This window comes from Diuraphis noxia, unplaced genomic scaffold, assembly GCF_037042655.1.
Source record: "Diuraphis noxia isolate RWA-SAM2 unplaced genomic scaffold, SU_Dnox_SAM2 contig0004, whole genome shotgun sequence".
Taxonomy (NCBI): Eukaryota; Metazoa; Arthropoda; class Insecta; order Hemiptera; family Aphididae; genus Diuraphis; species Diuraphis noxia.
The window spans coordinates 44,999,745-45,014,650 of NW_028301714.1; the positions used below are offsets into that span (position 1 = coordinate 44,999,745).

The 14,906-nt window shown below is 26.9% G+C and overlaps 1 protein-coding gene across 3 annotated transcripts in view; it reads right to left on the reverse strand.

Moving 5' to 3' along the window:
- Positions 1-2,730: 2,730 nt before the first annotated feature.
- LOC107163142 (uncharacterized) overlaps positions 2,731-14,906 on the reverse strand; it is a 61,648-nt gene continuing 49,472 nt past the window's right edge. For 2 of the 3 annotated variants that reach the window (XM_089225801.1, XM_015510398.2), the window contains exons 5-6: positions 9,516-9,575; positions 2,731-5,218 (exon numbers count right to left, since the gene is read on the reverse strand). In XM_089225801.1, coding sequence (XP_089081927.1) covers positions 4,785-5,218; positions 9,516-9,575 — 494 coding nt within the window. In that variant the 3' untranslated portion in view covers positions 2,731-4,784. The remainder of the gene's footprint in view (positions 5,219-9,515; positions 9,576-14,906) is intronic. The other variant, XR_001506003.2, reaches the window with a different exon arrangement.

Below are 14,906 nucleotides of genomic sequence, written 5' to 3' on the forward strand. Positions count from 1 at the left end.
ATAATATTTTAAACAAATCATATTATATTTAACTGTGTCAAAGAAATAAAATATAGTTAAAAAACTAATCATTTTATAGGAAGATCAGATGGATAAAAATATAAATTCATGGTAGGTAATATTATAGATTTTTTATTTTTTATTTATAAGTATAAAATTCTTAAAAATAAACAATTTAGCACTTTTAAATATAATCTACAAATACTACATTTTTGGGTTTACATTGCTGAAACATGTTTTCACTCTTGTATTGACATTACTGAATGATTCGTTTTTAATTTCACATATTGTCTTAGATTTGGATACAATCATGTACGTTGTAAACATGAGCAGGAAGGCTCTTGAAAGAAAATTGAAACGAATTGTTAAAAACACCGAAAACCCTAAGGAATAACAAAATACAGGGATTTGTCTTTTACACTCGGGCGATAATAATTCATTGTTAGTGTACATCGACACTGGGAGAATGACCGAGTTAATTGCAAACTTAAACACCGATATATAGTAAATAAATAAAATCATTGTCACGGCTTAGGTTGGGATGTTCTGGAATAGAAAATACAAATAACAAAAAAACACTAACTTAAGTATTAACGGACGGACAAGATATTTGGGAATTGGATTATTTGGTTATAAAATGTCAATCTTTTAAATGATAGGTAATAGATAAAACTATGTGAAACAATGTCAATTTCAAGTCTTCCATTCTGAATTCTAATGCTTTATTTGTGTACATTTATAAATATATATTACATAAGATATATAATCTGTAGTTATTATAGTCCCCGAATTAGTTCTAGACCCTAAAATAATTAAATGTATCAATTTTTGACCAAAACTATACACTTGTAACAATTTTATGAAGTAACCTATTTTGATTTTTAGGAATAAAAATGAAACTATTTACGATAAATATAATGTACAAACTTAACGGAATTCTTGACATGTTTTGAATAAATACAATTTCGTACAATCAATATGAATGGTTTTTAACAATTTAGTTTAAATGATTTGAATAATATTTTAACAGTTAATTGTAAAAGATTATACTTATAGAATAATATTATAAACATTAAAAAGGTACTATTAAAAGTTTTCAACTAAAAACCAAATTAAGGTTTAACGGAAGTATAATATTATAATAATGATACATGATTAGATTAAAGCATTAGAGATATTAAACATAATAAAAGAAACTGTATTTTATTTGTCACAAATTTATTTTGATTTGAGTGTAAAAGTAAAATTTCACTTTTTTATAATTGTTCTGTTTTTTTTTAATTTTAAATTTGACGATTAAACTGATATAAATTTCGATCACAATGGCCCATGTAATAACTTATTTTTCAAACAGAATTTAAAAATGGTCAACATGATAAATAACATAATAATCACGTTTATTTTAGTTTTTTATATTATAGAAATAATGACAATTACCTAACTCTAAATGCATTGTTTTATTTATATCTAAATAATAAATGAATAGTTTCTATAGGAAGCTATTTGTTCGTAAAAGAGTCGATTAATTATTAGAAATTCAAGTCCCTCTTAACCTGCACTCTAAAAAATATATTTATACCGTACGAATAATTTTGATGGTTACCTATCGGACTTAACACTTAGGCATCTGGTACATTAAAGTGATAACTCTCTACCTTCCTCCGCTGTCTTCTTTAACTCTCGTCACATACTCACGTCCAAACACTTAAAATCTTTTAATCATTGATACCAATGTTCATAAATCAGAATGATATATCTATTTTACATTCACGAGAATACTCGTTAAACGAGTAGAATATTAATTTAACTTTTAGGTATATTTTAACTGAATTATTTCTGTTATATTCACGAAAATAATAAAACAATTAATAATCAATGAACGCGCAGGGTACATAATATATGAACACGGACTTATGCGTATGAGTTTAATTCACGATGTAATAACATTTCAAAACGTCATAAAAAAAAACATTCAAAACCCAGTTTAATAAAATAACACGCACCCTAGAACAATTATTGTTATGATACATTATACGTGATTAAATTTAGGTTCACGGAATAAATTTAGTAGGACATTTTGTTACCATAATCCAAATCATGCATGACAAAACTAGAATTATTCTAAAAACCTTTAACCAAATTTAAATGTTAAGTACAAATGTACAATAAAAGTAGGTACCAATAGTGACTGTTTACTTGGACCATTTTATGATATCATAGTTAAAAAACAAAATCAGCAGAAATAATTTAATTGAATGATGTTTTTTATTAGTTTTATGTTTAATTTTATGCGATATACAAACAATTATTTATCCAAATGCGAGTAGTTTAGTTCAGACATAACAATAACGAGTAAACTAAATACTTATATAACTAATTTAAATATACAATGCAATATACATTAAGGGAATTAACCGTTTGCTGTAAGATCTTTATGATGACTATGATTAACTTGTTTGTTAGGTGATTTTACTATTATTTTCACACATTTGAATTTTGAATCAAATTGAGTATTGAATAGTCATTGTGAAATATAAATTAGAAATTTAAGTATGTTTTAAATATTACCTATACATAGTATCAACTGTAACAATAGTATATTTTATAATTAATACGTTTAACATAATGAAATATCAGAAGAGACAATACTTTTATTTCAATTATAATAATATTAAAGCGAATCATACAGTTTCTTTTAGATTTTAATTAAGTAGATATGATATGTATAATATTTATAATGGGCACAACAATGTTCTCATACAATATGTTATCTATGCATATTTGTAATTTTTTTTTTTTAATAATTATTAAATTAAAAATTATGAATATTGCACTGTGTTATTCTTATTTTATAATATGAAATTAAATATTTTAATAATATTATCAATCGAAATGTATTAAATAATTTAAATTCAAAGATAAATCAAGTTGTCGGTTGATCTACGAAACGCATTCAAATATTTTAAGTGTTTCAATTCGTTAAACGTGTATTGGGCACCAAACTTTTAAGTGAAGCAGAGAACAAAGATTTCATAAGAGACGAAACTACTTCAATTATTAAAAAGTGAATTTCTAAGACAAAAATAATAATAACAATAATAGAGCGAAAACGAAGGAGAACAGCTAACAAAATATCATATGTATATATGAGCTCATGATGCATTTAAACACAATGATAGGTACACTAACGTTCGATGTAGGAATAATAAGAAGTTAGTTTTCTCGGTGAGCGTTCACCCGTGAATTGTGAAACAGGCTGGGAATCGGGGATAGGTATATTATTATACGGTTTTGGATTAAAAAAAATCGTTCTGAGGGAAGGAATGTAAAACGTTTATAGTGACTTATATTCGTTAAATTACACTTAAAGTTTCACAGGGTATCACACCGTTTTTATTTGTATCTTATATGTATTACCCACCATACAACAATACATTATACTCCTCTACACACCGCATGTATTAACTTTGAAACTCTCTTAACTATTTCAAATGTTTAAAGAATGAAAATTAGTAATTCTACTTTTAAAATATTTACAGTCAACTTTTACGAAACACGGTTTCTAAAGTTTAAAAATACAGTACAAATATAAGAAATTATGATAGCTGTAACTCAGTAATGCAATAATAACAGTTCAAAATCATAATTCAAAAATTTAAATTAGGAAAAGAGATGTTATCTACGGGAACAACCACGGTGAGACATACGCTATAAATATTCTATAATGCGCTCATAAATTATAAATGATAAGTTATAAATTATTATTCCTATGCGTCTACGTGGTTTCGTATCTGTGGTATAACATAACGGTCAAATTTGACAATGATCGAAACAATTCGACGGCATATGGGAACTATAGTGCACATGAAACAAATGCTGTACTTAGGCAGGTAACTAACAATATGAATGCGAACGAAATAACCTTGCGTAACGCAACGATCGTAATATGTTGAATACAAATGACACTGATAAGAGTGATTTTACCACTTATAGGCAAACGCTATATTATACGCACAACGTAGTAGGTATGTTATTATAATATTTTTTAGATATCTTATCCATGATCTATTCGATTAAGAGTTGGTGTTCCTTATAACTTTACCATAACGCTGCAAATTATGATATGATCATGATGGAAGATCATCACCACCCCAGCCGTAAACGAGAGTTCTGCGTTTTACACTGTAGGTATTTAAGGCGAAATAATATACTTTTAAAATAATTTTATAATACATCTATTATCTATATACATATAACCGTAATTAATAAATATCGATTATCAATACAATGTGGTTACTTGTCACTCGTTAATAATGACTATAGATGTATATTATTAGAATTCATTGTTAGATTTGGTTGGATTTGGTCTAACCTAATGTTGAGAAAAAAAAACCAAATTATTGTATTTTAAAACGGCAAATGCATTCAAATGTTGCACGTCGAGTTCCTACTTACATTGTGGCCACGGTCAGCTAGATGCACATGTGTTCGACTGCAACAAGTCACAACCGCCTTTGTAGACGACCGTCGTCCGAGGCATTGCATTGGGTCTTTGCGCTGGGGATAGACGTTGGGGGAGGGAATTGGGGCTGAAGAATGGTCGGGGTAAGGGTGGCTCATCGTGGCGGTCAACACGTCTACAAGGCCACGTCACATCCACCGCCGTCGACGGGTTGTGTGACGCTGATGTGTATGGCGCTGTACGGCAGTATGCTGGTGATAGTCATGCGGCGGCTGCCATGGTGGCCGTGGGCACAACCACACAGCGCCGTGGTGGCCGTATGCTATTTGAACCGGAGCGCGCACTGCTGGAACACCAGCACGGCCACGACGGCGGCGAGCACTACGGCGCCGGCCGCGTACACGAGCGCCAGATGCACGAGGCTGGTGACGTACAGCGTCCGGTTGCACCACACGTTCGGTTCGTACAGCGACGACGGCTCCGAGTCGGGCCAGTACACGGACAGTATCCAGTAGTTGCCCAGCGCGAACCAACCGGCCAGGAACGCGGCCAGCCCGACGGACGCTATGCGCGACCCCATGGACGACACCATGTCCTCCCGCGTACTCATGTCCGGTCGACTGCGCTTGTTGTACCGCAGCGACTTGACCTGCCGGCACAGCAACCACACCATTTTGATCATGCCGAATATGCCGCCCACGATCATGTACACCGGTATGTGCGGTTCCCGTGGACAGTCCCGCACAAATTCCACGCCTGTAACATGCCAAAACCGACGACGAACGCCATCGTCGTCCGCCACATTTTAGTTATAATTATTATTATTATAAAATTACATTTTATGTCTACGGTTATTCGCTGGCCGGCCGCACTGTCGCAATATTCAATATTATAAGCCGTGGAGGTTAGGTTGTATAAAAATACAGCCTATTACTATTAATTTATTTTTCGACAAGTGACACGACACACTGTAAAAAAAATAATAATATTAACTAAAATAGCGAGGGGCATTCCCACCCCGGGCGCCAATCATGTATATATACCTCTCACATCGAGTGTGATGTGCATGTGTAAACTCGCGAGGTGTATCGTGCATGTCAGGGTGATTATCATATTCCTGAACAATCGATATTCCTTGACCCCACCTTTAGCGCCCACGCCTGTATATACGGCTCCAACTAAGTTCGGTTCGGTTGGTTTCGTTTGGGATGGGGATTAGGTCGAGCTAATCAATTCGTATGCAGCGGTTTTAGCTACGGGTAAAAAGGTGGATACCATTAGGACACGACTAAAATTATATTTGGCAGCGAGACAATCATGTAATATTTCATTTTTTTTTTTTCTTGTTGCTGTATCCGTCAGTACTATGTGATCCACAACCCCGAAGTAATATTAAAGAAATATTTATTTCGCCGAAAAACGGCGAGACTTTATAATAGTAGAAAATATCGCGTATCGCAAGACGATTTTTCGGCCAGTTTTTAACCACATGTCCATTCACGTGATTATTATAAACTATACTTATAGTCCAAGTAGCTACCTACTACCTATGCAGCTATGTGACAGTTGGTTGAGATAAAAATATCTTAAGAAAACACAAACTTTATATAAGCACCGAATTCAACTAATAAAATATGCAATATAATTTATTTATTATTAAGAACTTAATTTATAAAGGTATATTTTATATTCTATATAATAAACAATCTGTCTCTCAATAATAGCTCTCGTTCGAAACGGTATTTTAGAAAAATATTATTATGCTGTAATAATGAGCCTCGAATAGTATTTAATTATATAATTCGAAAAAAAATTTGGTTATCCAAGTTACTCAGATGAATGTAATTAATGTTCAAGAAGTTTTTATCAATTTTTATTATAAACATTTATTAGGTATCATGTATTTTCCGAATAGATTAATTAGATTAACTATATTTCTTATTTTATGACTTATGGTTACTGAAATAGGTACTAGGTAGGTATATGTTTTAAAGAGTTTCCTCAAATTATAGGTAATATGAAATAAATAATCTAAAAAAAAATAATTTTCGTTCTCTCAATAAACTGAGATTCAAAACATATAATTTCCAACATAATATTTCCTTTTTTTTCTAATATTGATACTACATTTAATATGTATATATTTTTCTAAGAATTAATACCATAAATGTAAACTTCAGCTTATTTTATCCCCCCACCCTCACAAACTGAAATAACTATGAATAATGTTGTTTGACTGCATACCTATGTTTGTTAACTCTTCTTGACTTCTTATTGGAATAAATTTGCGAATTTTAATATATGACAGAATAATAACAGTTAAAAATAAGTTTTCAAGGATCAGAAACATTTTATCAGTATTGTTCCAACAAGTTTTTATTAATATTCACTTTAGAACACACAATTTCTGAAAAACAAGAAATTGTATAATTAAATAAGGAATGTCTAACTCATTCATGATGTAGGGTTATTATTATCTTAATTTTTTTTTTTACGTTTTCTAGTAAGTAAGCCTATTAAAAATTTATGATATTATAACGAAAGATTAACGAATTAACACAATAAATGCAAAGACGAACATGAAAGAGTTGACAGTTCTTAATCATTATTTTATGAAACTCACGCTTGAAAACAATATTCAAAGAGTTATTCATCTATTCATCAATAGGTAACCTTTAAAGCACTAAATCATGACGTGATTTGTATTTGTATTTGTCATGTTTTAAAGCAGAAAAGTGTTTTGATCAAAATTTAATCTATAGTAAATATACAAATCTATTGATGTGTGAAATCAGTCATTTATGATACATTTTTCAATTGAAATCTACCACGTTAAGTATTAATATTTTGCAGTAAGCTGACCAGATAAATGAATTACTTAGCTTTAGTAAAAGTTAATATTATGTTGAGTCATGGGTATAAAATGTTTTCGCAAAACAGATTTTAATTGATTTTATCATTTTTAGAAACTATGTCTTACCTTTGTGAGTTTAAATTTTTAAAGTACTGAGATAAAAAACTCGTTTTTGTATATACAAAATGTATATTTTGTGATTTGATTTTGATTAAATGAAATAGCTTAGCACAGAGATATTCAAACGTTTTCATCCCGCGGCTCCTTTGGGTGTTCATAATATTTTGACGGCTCCCAAATTATTATGAAAAAATTGAAACAACACTGCACAATTACGATATGGCCAATATGTTATATGGGTGATATTAACAGTGACTTTAAGTAACAGTACTAGAAATAAAACTTCAAAAAATGGTCGCGTCGTAAGGTGTGTCGTTTTCATTTCCATAATGATTGCAACTAATATTTATAATAATTATACAAGATCTAGGTATGATGTTAGTTTTCGGTGCTTTGACACGGTTCCCTTTGCAAACTCTCGTGACGACTCTGGAAGTCGTGACCCACAGTTTGAATACCTCTGGTTTAGTATAATCTTTATAAACGTAAGTAGGTAAAATTTGTATTTAATATCACCAGGCATGATACTGCAGGCAAGAAAAATAACTGCGAAGTCAAAATTTAATTTAATGTTATTAAATAATTTGATTTTAATTAGTAGTAATGAATCTATGGTTTCTGAAAGATCAATAAATTTCTATGAAAAGACAAAAGTTGACTATTTTAATCTTTTTCGTTTGTTTGTTTGTTTTTTTTCTTATGTGACAACTAAAGCAAAAAAAAATTTTTAATGTATGTATCGATCTTACGCCATTTTATTTTTAGTCATGTTGATTTTTTATTTGTAAATTTAATATATTTTGTAATTTGTATTCATATGATTGAAAACAATGGCCAAAAATGTTATCAAAATAAAAATGTTTTAACCTATTATAAATTTGAGCTTCATAAATTATTTATTAAGAAATTAAATAGGTAAACATAATATAAAATCAGAAATAAATAATATGAATTTAAATAGCTAATTAATAAAAAAAAATATATAAACGAATAATGTTCATAATTTATCGTTATCATATATATTATATTATGTTTCATATACCAAGTGAAATTTTGATATACGTTTTAAAAATATAAAAAATTCACTCCATACTAATATCATCCGTAAAATATTTAAGTATAGAATTTCGAAGTTGACTAAATTGTGCAACTGTTCAACTTCTTTTTATACTTATTATAATATTCAGTTGATTATTATTTTTAGAAATAAATAAGTGGATACAGATTCGTATATAATATTTATACAAGTACTATACATAATGCAAAAATATTGTATAAGTAATGAAACTAGACTAAAAAATATCTATACCATGTGTTCACCAATTTAGAGAACACTGAATTTCTCGAATGGATTATGTTGGAATAAATATAATTTTTTTTACAATCTAGTGGTATATAAATACACATTTTCAGATAAATTTCAAAATTTTAATCCTCTCGGTACGCGCGCCAATTAACCATGGCTCTAAAACCAAAATTGACTGAGAGCCATTCAAATTTTAATAAATAATACATTTTTACTATTCATTATAAAATGCATAAAACCATTTATAATTATTTGTTATTGGTTACTTTTTGAATATTTTTACGTATACAGTTGTAGTCAATTTTAATTATATAATTTTATATCCATATTATGTTAATCTTATTTATAACAGGTATTAAAAAAAATATTCCAAAAGTAGCCAATAATAAATAATTATAAATGGTTTTAGGCATTTTATAATGAATTGTAAAAGTATATAATTTATTAAAATTTGAATGGCTCCCATTTAGTCAATTTTTGTTTTAGAGCCATGGTCAATTGGTCAAAACTCAAGACAACTTAAAAAAATTCATCTATCCGAGTTCGGTAACAAAAATACCAGTTTCAATACAAAAATAATAAGTTGCGTTGCGCATGTGCGTACTGAGAGGGTTAAACATTTTAAATTTATCTTAAAATGTGTATTTATATTTTTTATACCACTAGCTTGTAAAAAAAATTCGATTTATTCCAACATAATCCGGCTCAGAAATTCAGTGTTCCCTAAATTGGCAAACACACGGTATGCCTCTTTACATTATAGAAAAACTTACCAACGACGAACATAATTAATGGCACCACCGTGAAAATGGACAAGATAACCGTCATTATTACTGAAATCATAAAAATTATAAATCCATTATTATAATTGTGTAATCAAAAATTATAAAATTAAACGGTTAACAATAATACAATATTAATAACATAATTTAAAGAATTCTTTGTTAAAACTTTAAAAGTACTAATAAACCAACTAATAAGTTAAATATATCCATCATGTTAATCAACGCAATAAGTTTCGGAACTAACGTTATCTATTTAGTTAATTCTTAAGATATAATATATATTTCATTTTTACTGATGTTAATTTTTTGAATTTAAAAACCTATTATTATCAATGTTTTTTGAACTATATATATATATAAATTGTTACATTTATCTGGTAATTAATTCTATCAGATACATAAATACTAGACTTAATATTAAAGGATACTTTAATACGTTTACATATTTGTTATTTTTATTGTGTTAAGTATATAATATTACTTCAAAATACAATATAAAATTATATTCAAAAGAATGGAATTCCCCTCACAAACCGTATTTTTTATTTCAAAAAATATAATAAGACACAAATGGTAGATAGAGAATTATTTCTTCAAGAGGCTCACAAGTGATTTTTATTGTCGTCTGGTCCGGTGAATTCGTGGCTTAGTTGTTCGAAATCCTTTTCAGGTAAATTTACCAGGGAAACCAATAAAATACGACAGCTCACTGTGAGAATTGTAACATATAAAATATAATCTCGTGGGAACTATCTTTGTTAGTGCCAATTAATCTCGAGACGGGACAGATTTATAGGGAGATATTGAAATAATTGTTCAGATTATTATATAAAGTACATATACATAGGTATAGGTTAGGTAATATATATATATATATATATATATATATATATAGATAATACTTTTTTAGAAAACATTTTTTAAGACAATTACAACTTAATATTAATAATTAAATTATGATAATACAACATTTCTCAGATTCCGGTTCAACATCGGTGGGAGATTTTACGGTGCCAAGGGCAGTTTTTTGTTTCATGAGCCCTAGACATTTTTTTTTTGTAAAGAAAAAAAAATTTCCTTCGCATGTCTTAGTACTTAATTCTTATAGGTTAGATTATATAAAAACCCACAAGCCGCAACTGTAGACGGCAGGCAGGACTTGTATTTTCAACTTGAAAAACAAAATTATGAACTTACAAATTATCAAATGCCAATGTACAAGGCGCGAGGTCCCTAAAATGACGGGACCCTGTGCATTGGTTAGGTTATTTGTATTTGAACAGTATTTTCTCCTTTTGAATTGCACAATATTTATTAATCATTAAATTTAAAGCTCGAGTGTCGTAATGCACTGCACTTAAAAAACAAATTGTATTGTAGGTAGATGAATTCATGATATTTTTAATTTGTTAAGTGCCTAATGGAATTGCATATTTCACGAATTTATAAATTCCCAATTTACAATTAATTATTTATTTTTCACAAAAACGATAAAAGCCAATGTATAATATGTTAATGTTCGTTGATTGTTATATACTTAATCTGGCTAATCATTAATCATCATATAACATACAGTTATAATTTTATTAACCAGCTTTTATAATATTGAAATCCATAGTACATATCAATTATATGCTTTCATATAGCAATATCAAAATTAACATATTCTAAAAGTTTCTATAAGTAACTTATCCAATTTGTTATGCATTAAAGGTAATTTATTCTATAAAAAAAGTGTTTTGATAATAATTTAATGTCATTTATAATGAATAATACTTAAATAATATTACTAATATTAGTGTTATTGTTTTTTTAAGTATATAATATTGTTTATTGAAAATTATATTAAATCCAATAATTTGTTATAAATGTTATAATGATAACTAAAAACAAAAATGAATTTGTCAATTTATAGTATAACACTAACTAGAAGTGAAATATACATATATTATCATTTATTAGATCTTAACAAAAACAAACAGTAAAAATATACCAATAGATATAGGTATCCAATAAAGAATTTACCTTTATGTATTTAAATTTAGCAACTGAATCAAATTAAAATCAGATTGTATCCTACATAAATACAAAATAGACTATTATAGTTCTTAGAAGCAGGAGAGAAATATAAAAAACAAAATACTTTCTAATATTTGTATAATATGCGTAATATTGATTAGTTACTTTTGTTAACAACCATCGTAAAACTATAACTGAATTAATCCTAATAATCTAATATGCCAAGTACCAACTTATAATTTAATTTAAAATAAATACTGTTTTATATTATTATTTGTCTGTGGTATTATCATAACTATATAATATACTATGTTAATATTCTTGAAATAATAATTGATTAGTACCACTACAAATAATATACCATAGTCGAAAATATTTAATAATCATATTAACAGTTCAATCCGACCTACATTTGTGTCATTAGAATCAATACGTTTTATACATTTTTGAGTGCTTTATGCTTTTTTTAATCAACAGTCATAAAATACTGGTATAAAATAACAATTTGTAATACGCACTGTGAATATTTTCATTTACTAAAATAGTTATTTATAATATTGTTTACACCATGTAACAAGTTTACATGTCACTGACCGATAATTTGGGAAAAGTGTTATCATTTTTCAATCTCGTCAATATATTATATAGAATACATGGTAGATATAATAATGATATTTCAAAATTATAAAATTATAATAAATAATATTTGTAAAATATTATATTTTATAAATGAAAATAAACAAAAAAAATAAAAACATGAACGGTATAATATACAATTAGTAGCTATATTTTTTTAAATAAAAAATCGTACAACAATTTAATTTACAATATAATTTAAAATGAGGAATTAAGAAAAAGTGAACTTAAGCTGACTATAGCTTTAAAATAATATCAGCAAAATAAATTATATGCTATTTCATTTTATATAATATTCCACATTATGCTATCCATATTAGAACTTAAGACGTCAAAGCACCATGTGACTTAACAACATATCCAATAAACATTGTAATGTATTTATCTATTATATTATTAAACATTACAGGTCTTTATTTACTTTAAGAATCAAATTATATTTTCCTTAAATAAACATTAATAACAGAAGTAATATTTAGTCAATAATTTATGTTATTCCATTGTTACCACCATAATTTTTAATACGTTTTAAAAGAAACGCTACAGGTTATGTAAACATACAATATTTAATTTTTTATATCACATTCACCATAATTGAATTTAGGTACAATCGAGTAATTCATGATGTATGCATGTATGTAATTACTCGTATTTCAAAATACTTAAAGATATTGGTTTTATAGTGCTGTATTTTTCATTTTTCTAAGTAATCCTTTTTTAAAATATGTAATCACAAACTCATGAAGAAATTAATTGAACACATAATACGCAGGTACTTTAAAAGGTAATTTTGAAGTTATGTTTCATGTTTGTGTTGTTCTTATACAGTTGTACTAATTTAAAAGAGTGAATCATTTAGCCTAAACACAGTTATAAATTTATAATACAAGGTGATCCATTTAAGTATTTAAATTATTATTTAAAAAAGATTTGTATACCTATATATATATTCAAAGCATAATTTAATAATATAGTAAAACAATATTTAAAAAAAATTATAGATTGTAAAATATCTTATAGCTATTATTTTTAAGCATTTTACTTTTATGAACTTCATCATTTATTTTCAATTTTTTTTAAAAAAAAAAGAGCAGAATATTTTTCGGAATATCTTCAATAGGTATATGAAACTCGAATCTCAAACAAGTCACTGATGAAAAACAGCCACTAGGCGCGCGACGATTGCCGCTCACTTTTCGCTTTGCGTTAGTTAATTAGTTATAAATTATTAAGTATTTTAAGCTTGTATGAGCAGAGTAGTAGACCAACATTTTTAAAGATAATGTATCAATACTCCACTTATTATATCTTTTAATATTAATATAATTATATGGCATGTACAAAATTATATTTTATACATCGAAATAGTTCAAAAAATATTATTTTTCTGATGTTAATTTAAAAGATATATTGTTTACAATAACATAAAATTATGTAAAAATTGTATTTTCAAAAAAATTAAAGCTCATACAAATTATAAGTGCAACAGAAAATTTAAATGGATCACCACCTTTTATATAACACATTGATAATTCTTGTTTGGTACAATAATTAAATATTTAAATCTTATTTTACGCATGTTTTAAATCCGATTTTGTCATGTTTCTAAATCCTTCGAAAATATTCTGCTTCAAAATATGATAATTTATGCATTTTCATTTAAAGAAATTAGTACTTAAAAATACAAAGATGATAATAATAATAACGTTATTTTTAATGAATTAAAATTATGTATAAAAAAGCTTGGATATTATTGAAAATATTAATATATTTAAAAATGTCCCCTGTTAAAATGTTAAATAAATACCTTGTAGAGTTTCTTTCTGATATTTTAAGTGTAATAAAATAATCAGAATATAATATGATTTTTAATTTTTAACGTCGTATTAAAAATATATAATTAATAAAATATTAAGTTTTTTCGTAAAAAATTACATTTTAATTTATTGAGATAGGAAAAACAGTAATATATGTACTACTTAGATATTTTATTTGGAACTATTTGAAATTCTTTGAACTAGTTATTTGAAAATAATGAACCTTTAATTACTTTTGAAAATCATACATGCCCATAAAATATTTTAGTACTAGAGTAACACATGCATAATAAATTTTCATTATTATTATTTTATATTTATCATACACAAAGTGTAACCCAACTTAAAAATTACTAACTATATAATTTATTATTACTTAAACCAAATATTTGGCTATTACACGAGGGTAAGTAATGACTAATTATACCTATTCATAAAACTATTACCATAATATCTCATACACCAGAAATAAGCTTTTCAGTAGGTTTATAGTTTTACTTTTTATTATATATGTATTATAAATTAATAAAAATAATAAATGATATTTATAGAAAGCTTAGAAATATTAAATTAATTATTATCACCTGTCACATCAAATCACATTATCTAGGTAAGAAAGATATGATATTGATTTTTAATATTCATTACCTCAAATTAATTCCATTCACATATTTCATGATCTTATTTACTCGTCAATTTGTTTTACATATGTTAGGTAGTTTATATAATCGTTAACAAAAGTTTTTAATTAATTCTATTATTGTGTTAAATTTATATTTGAATTAAAATCTAATAACTGATTAGTGTATGTGATTATTCTATTTTTAGAATTTAAAGTATTTAAAACTTAAACTATTATTAACTAGAATAATAAAGTGTACTAAATTATAAATTATGAATTGTTTCT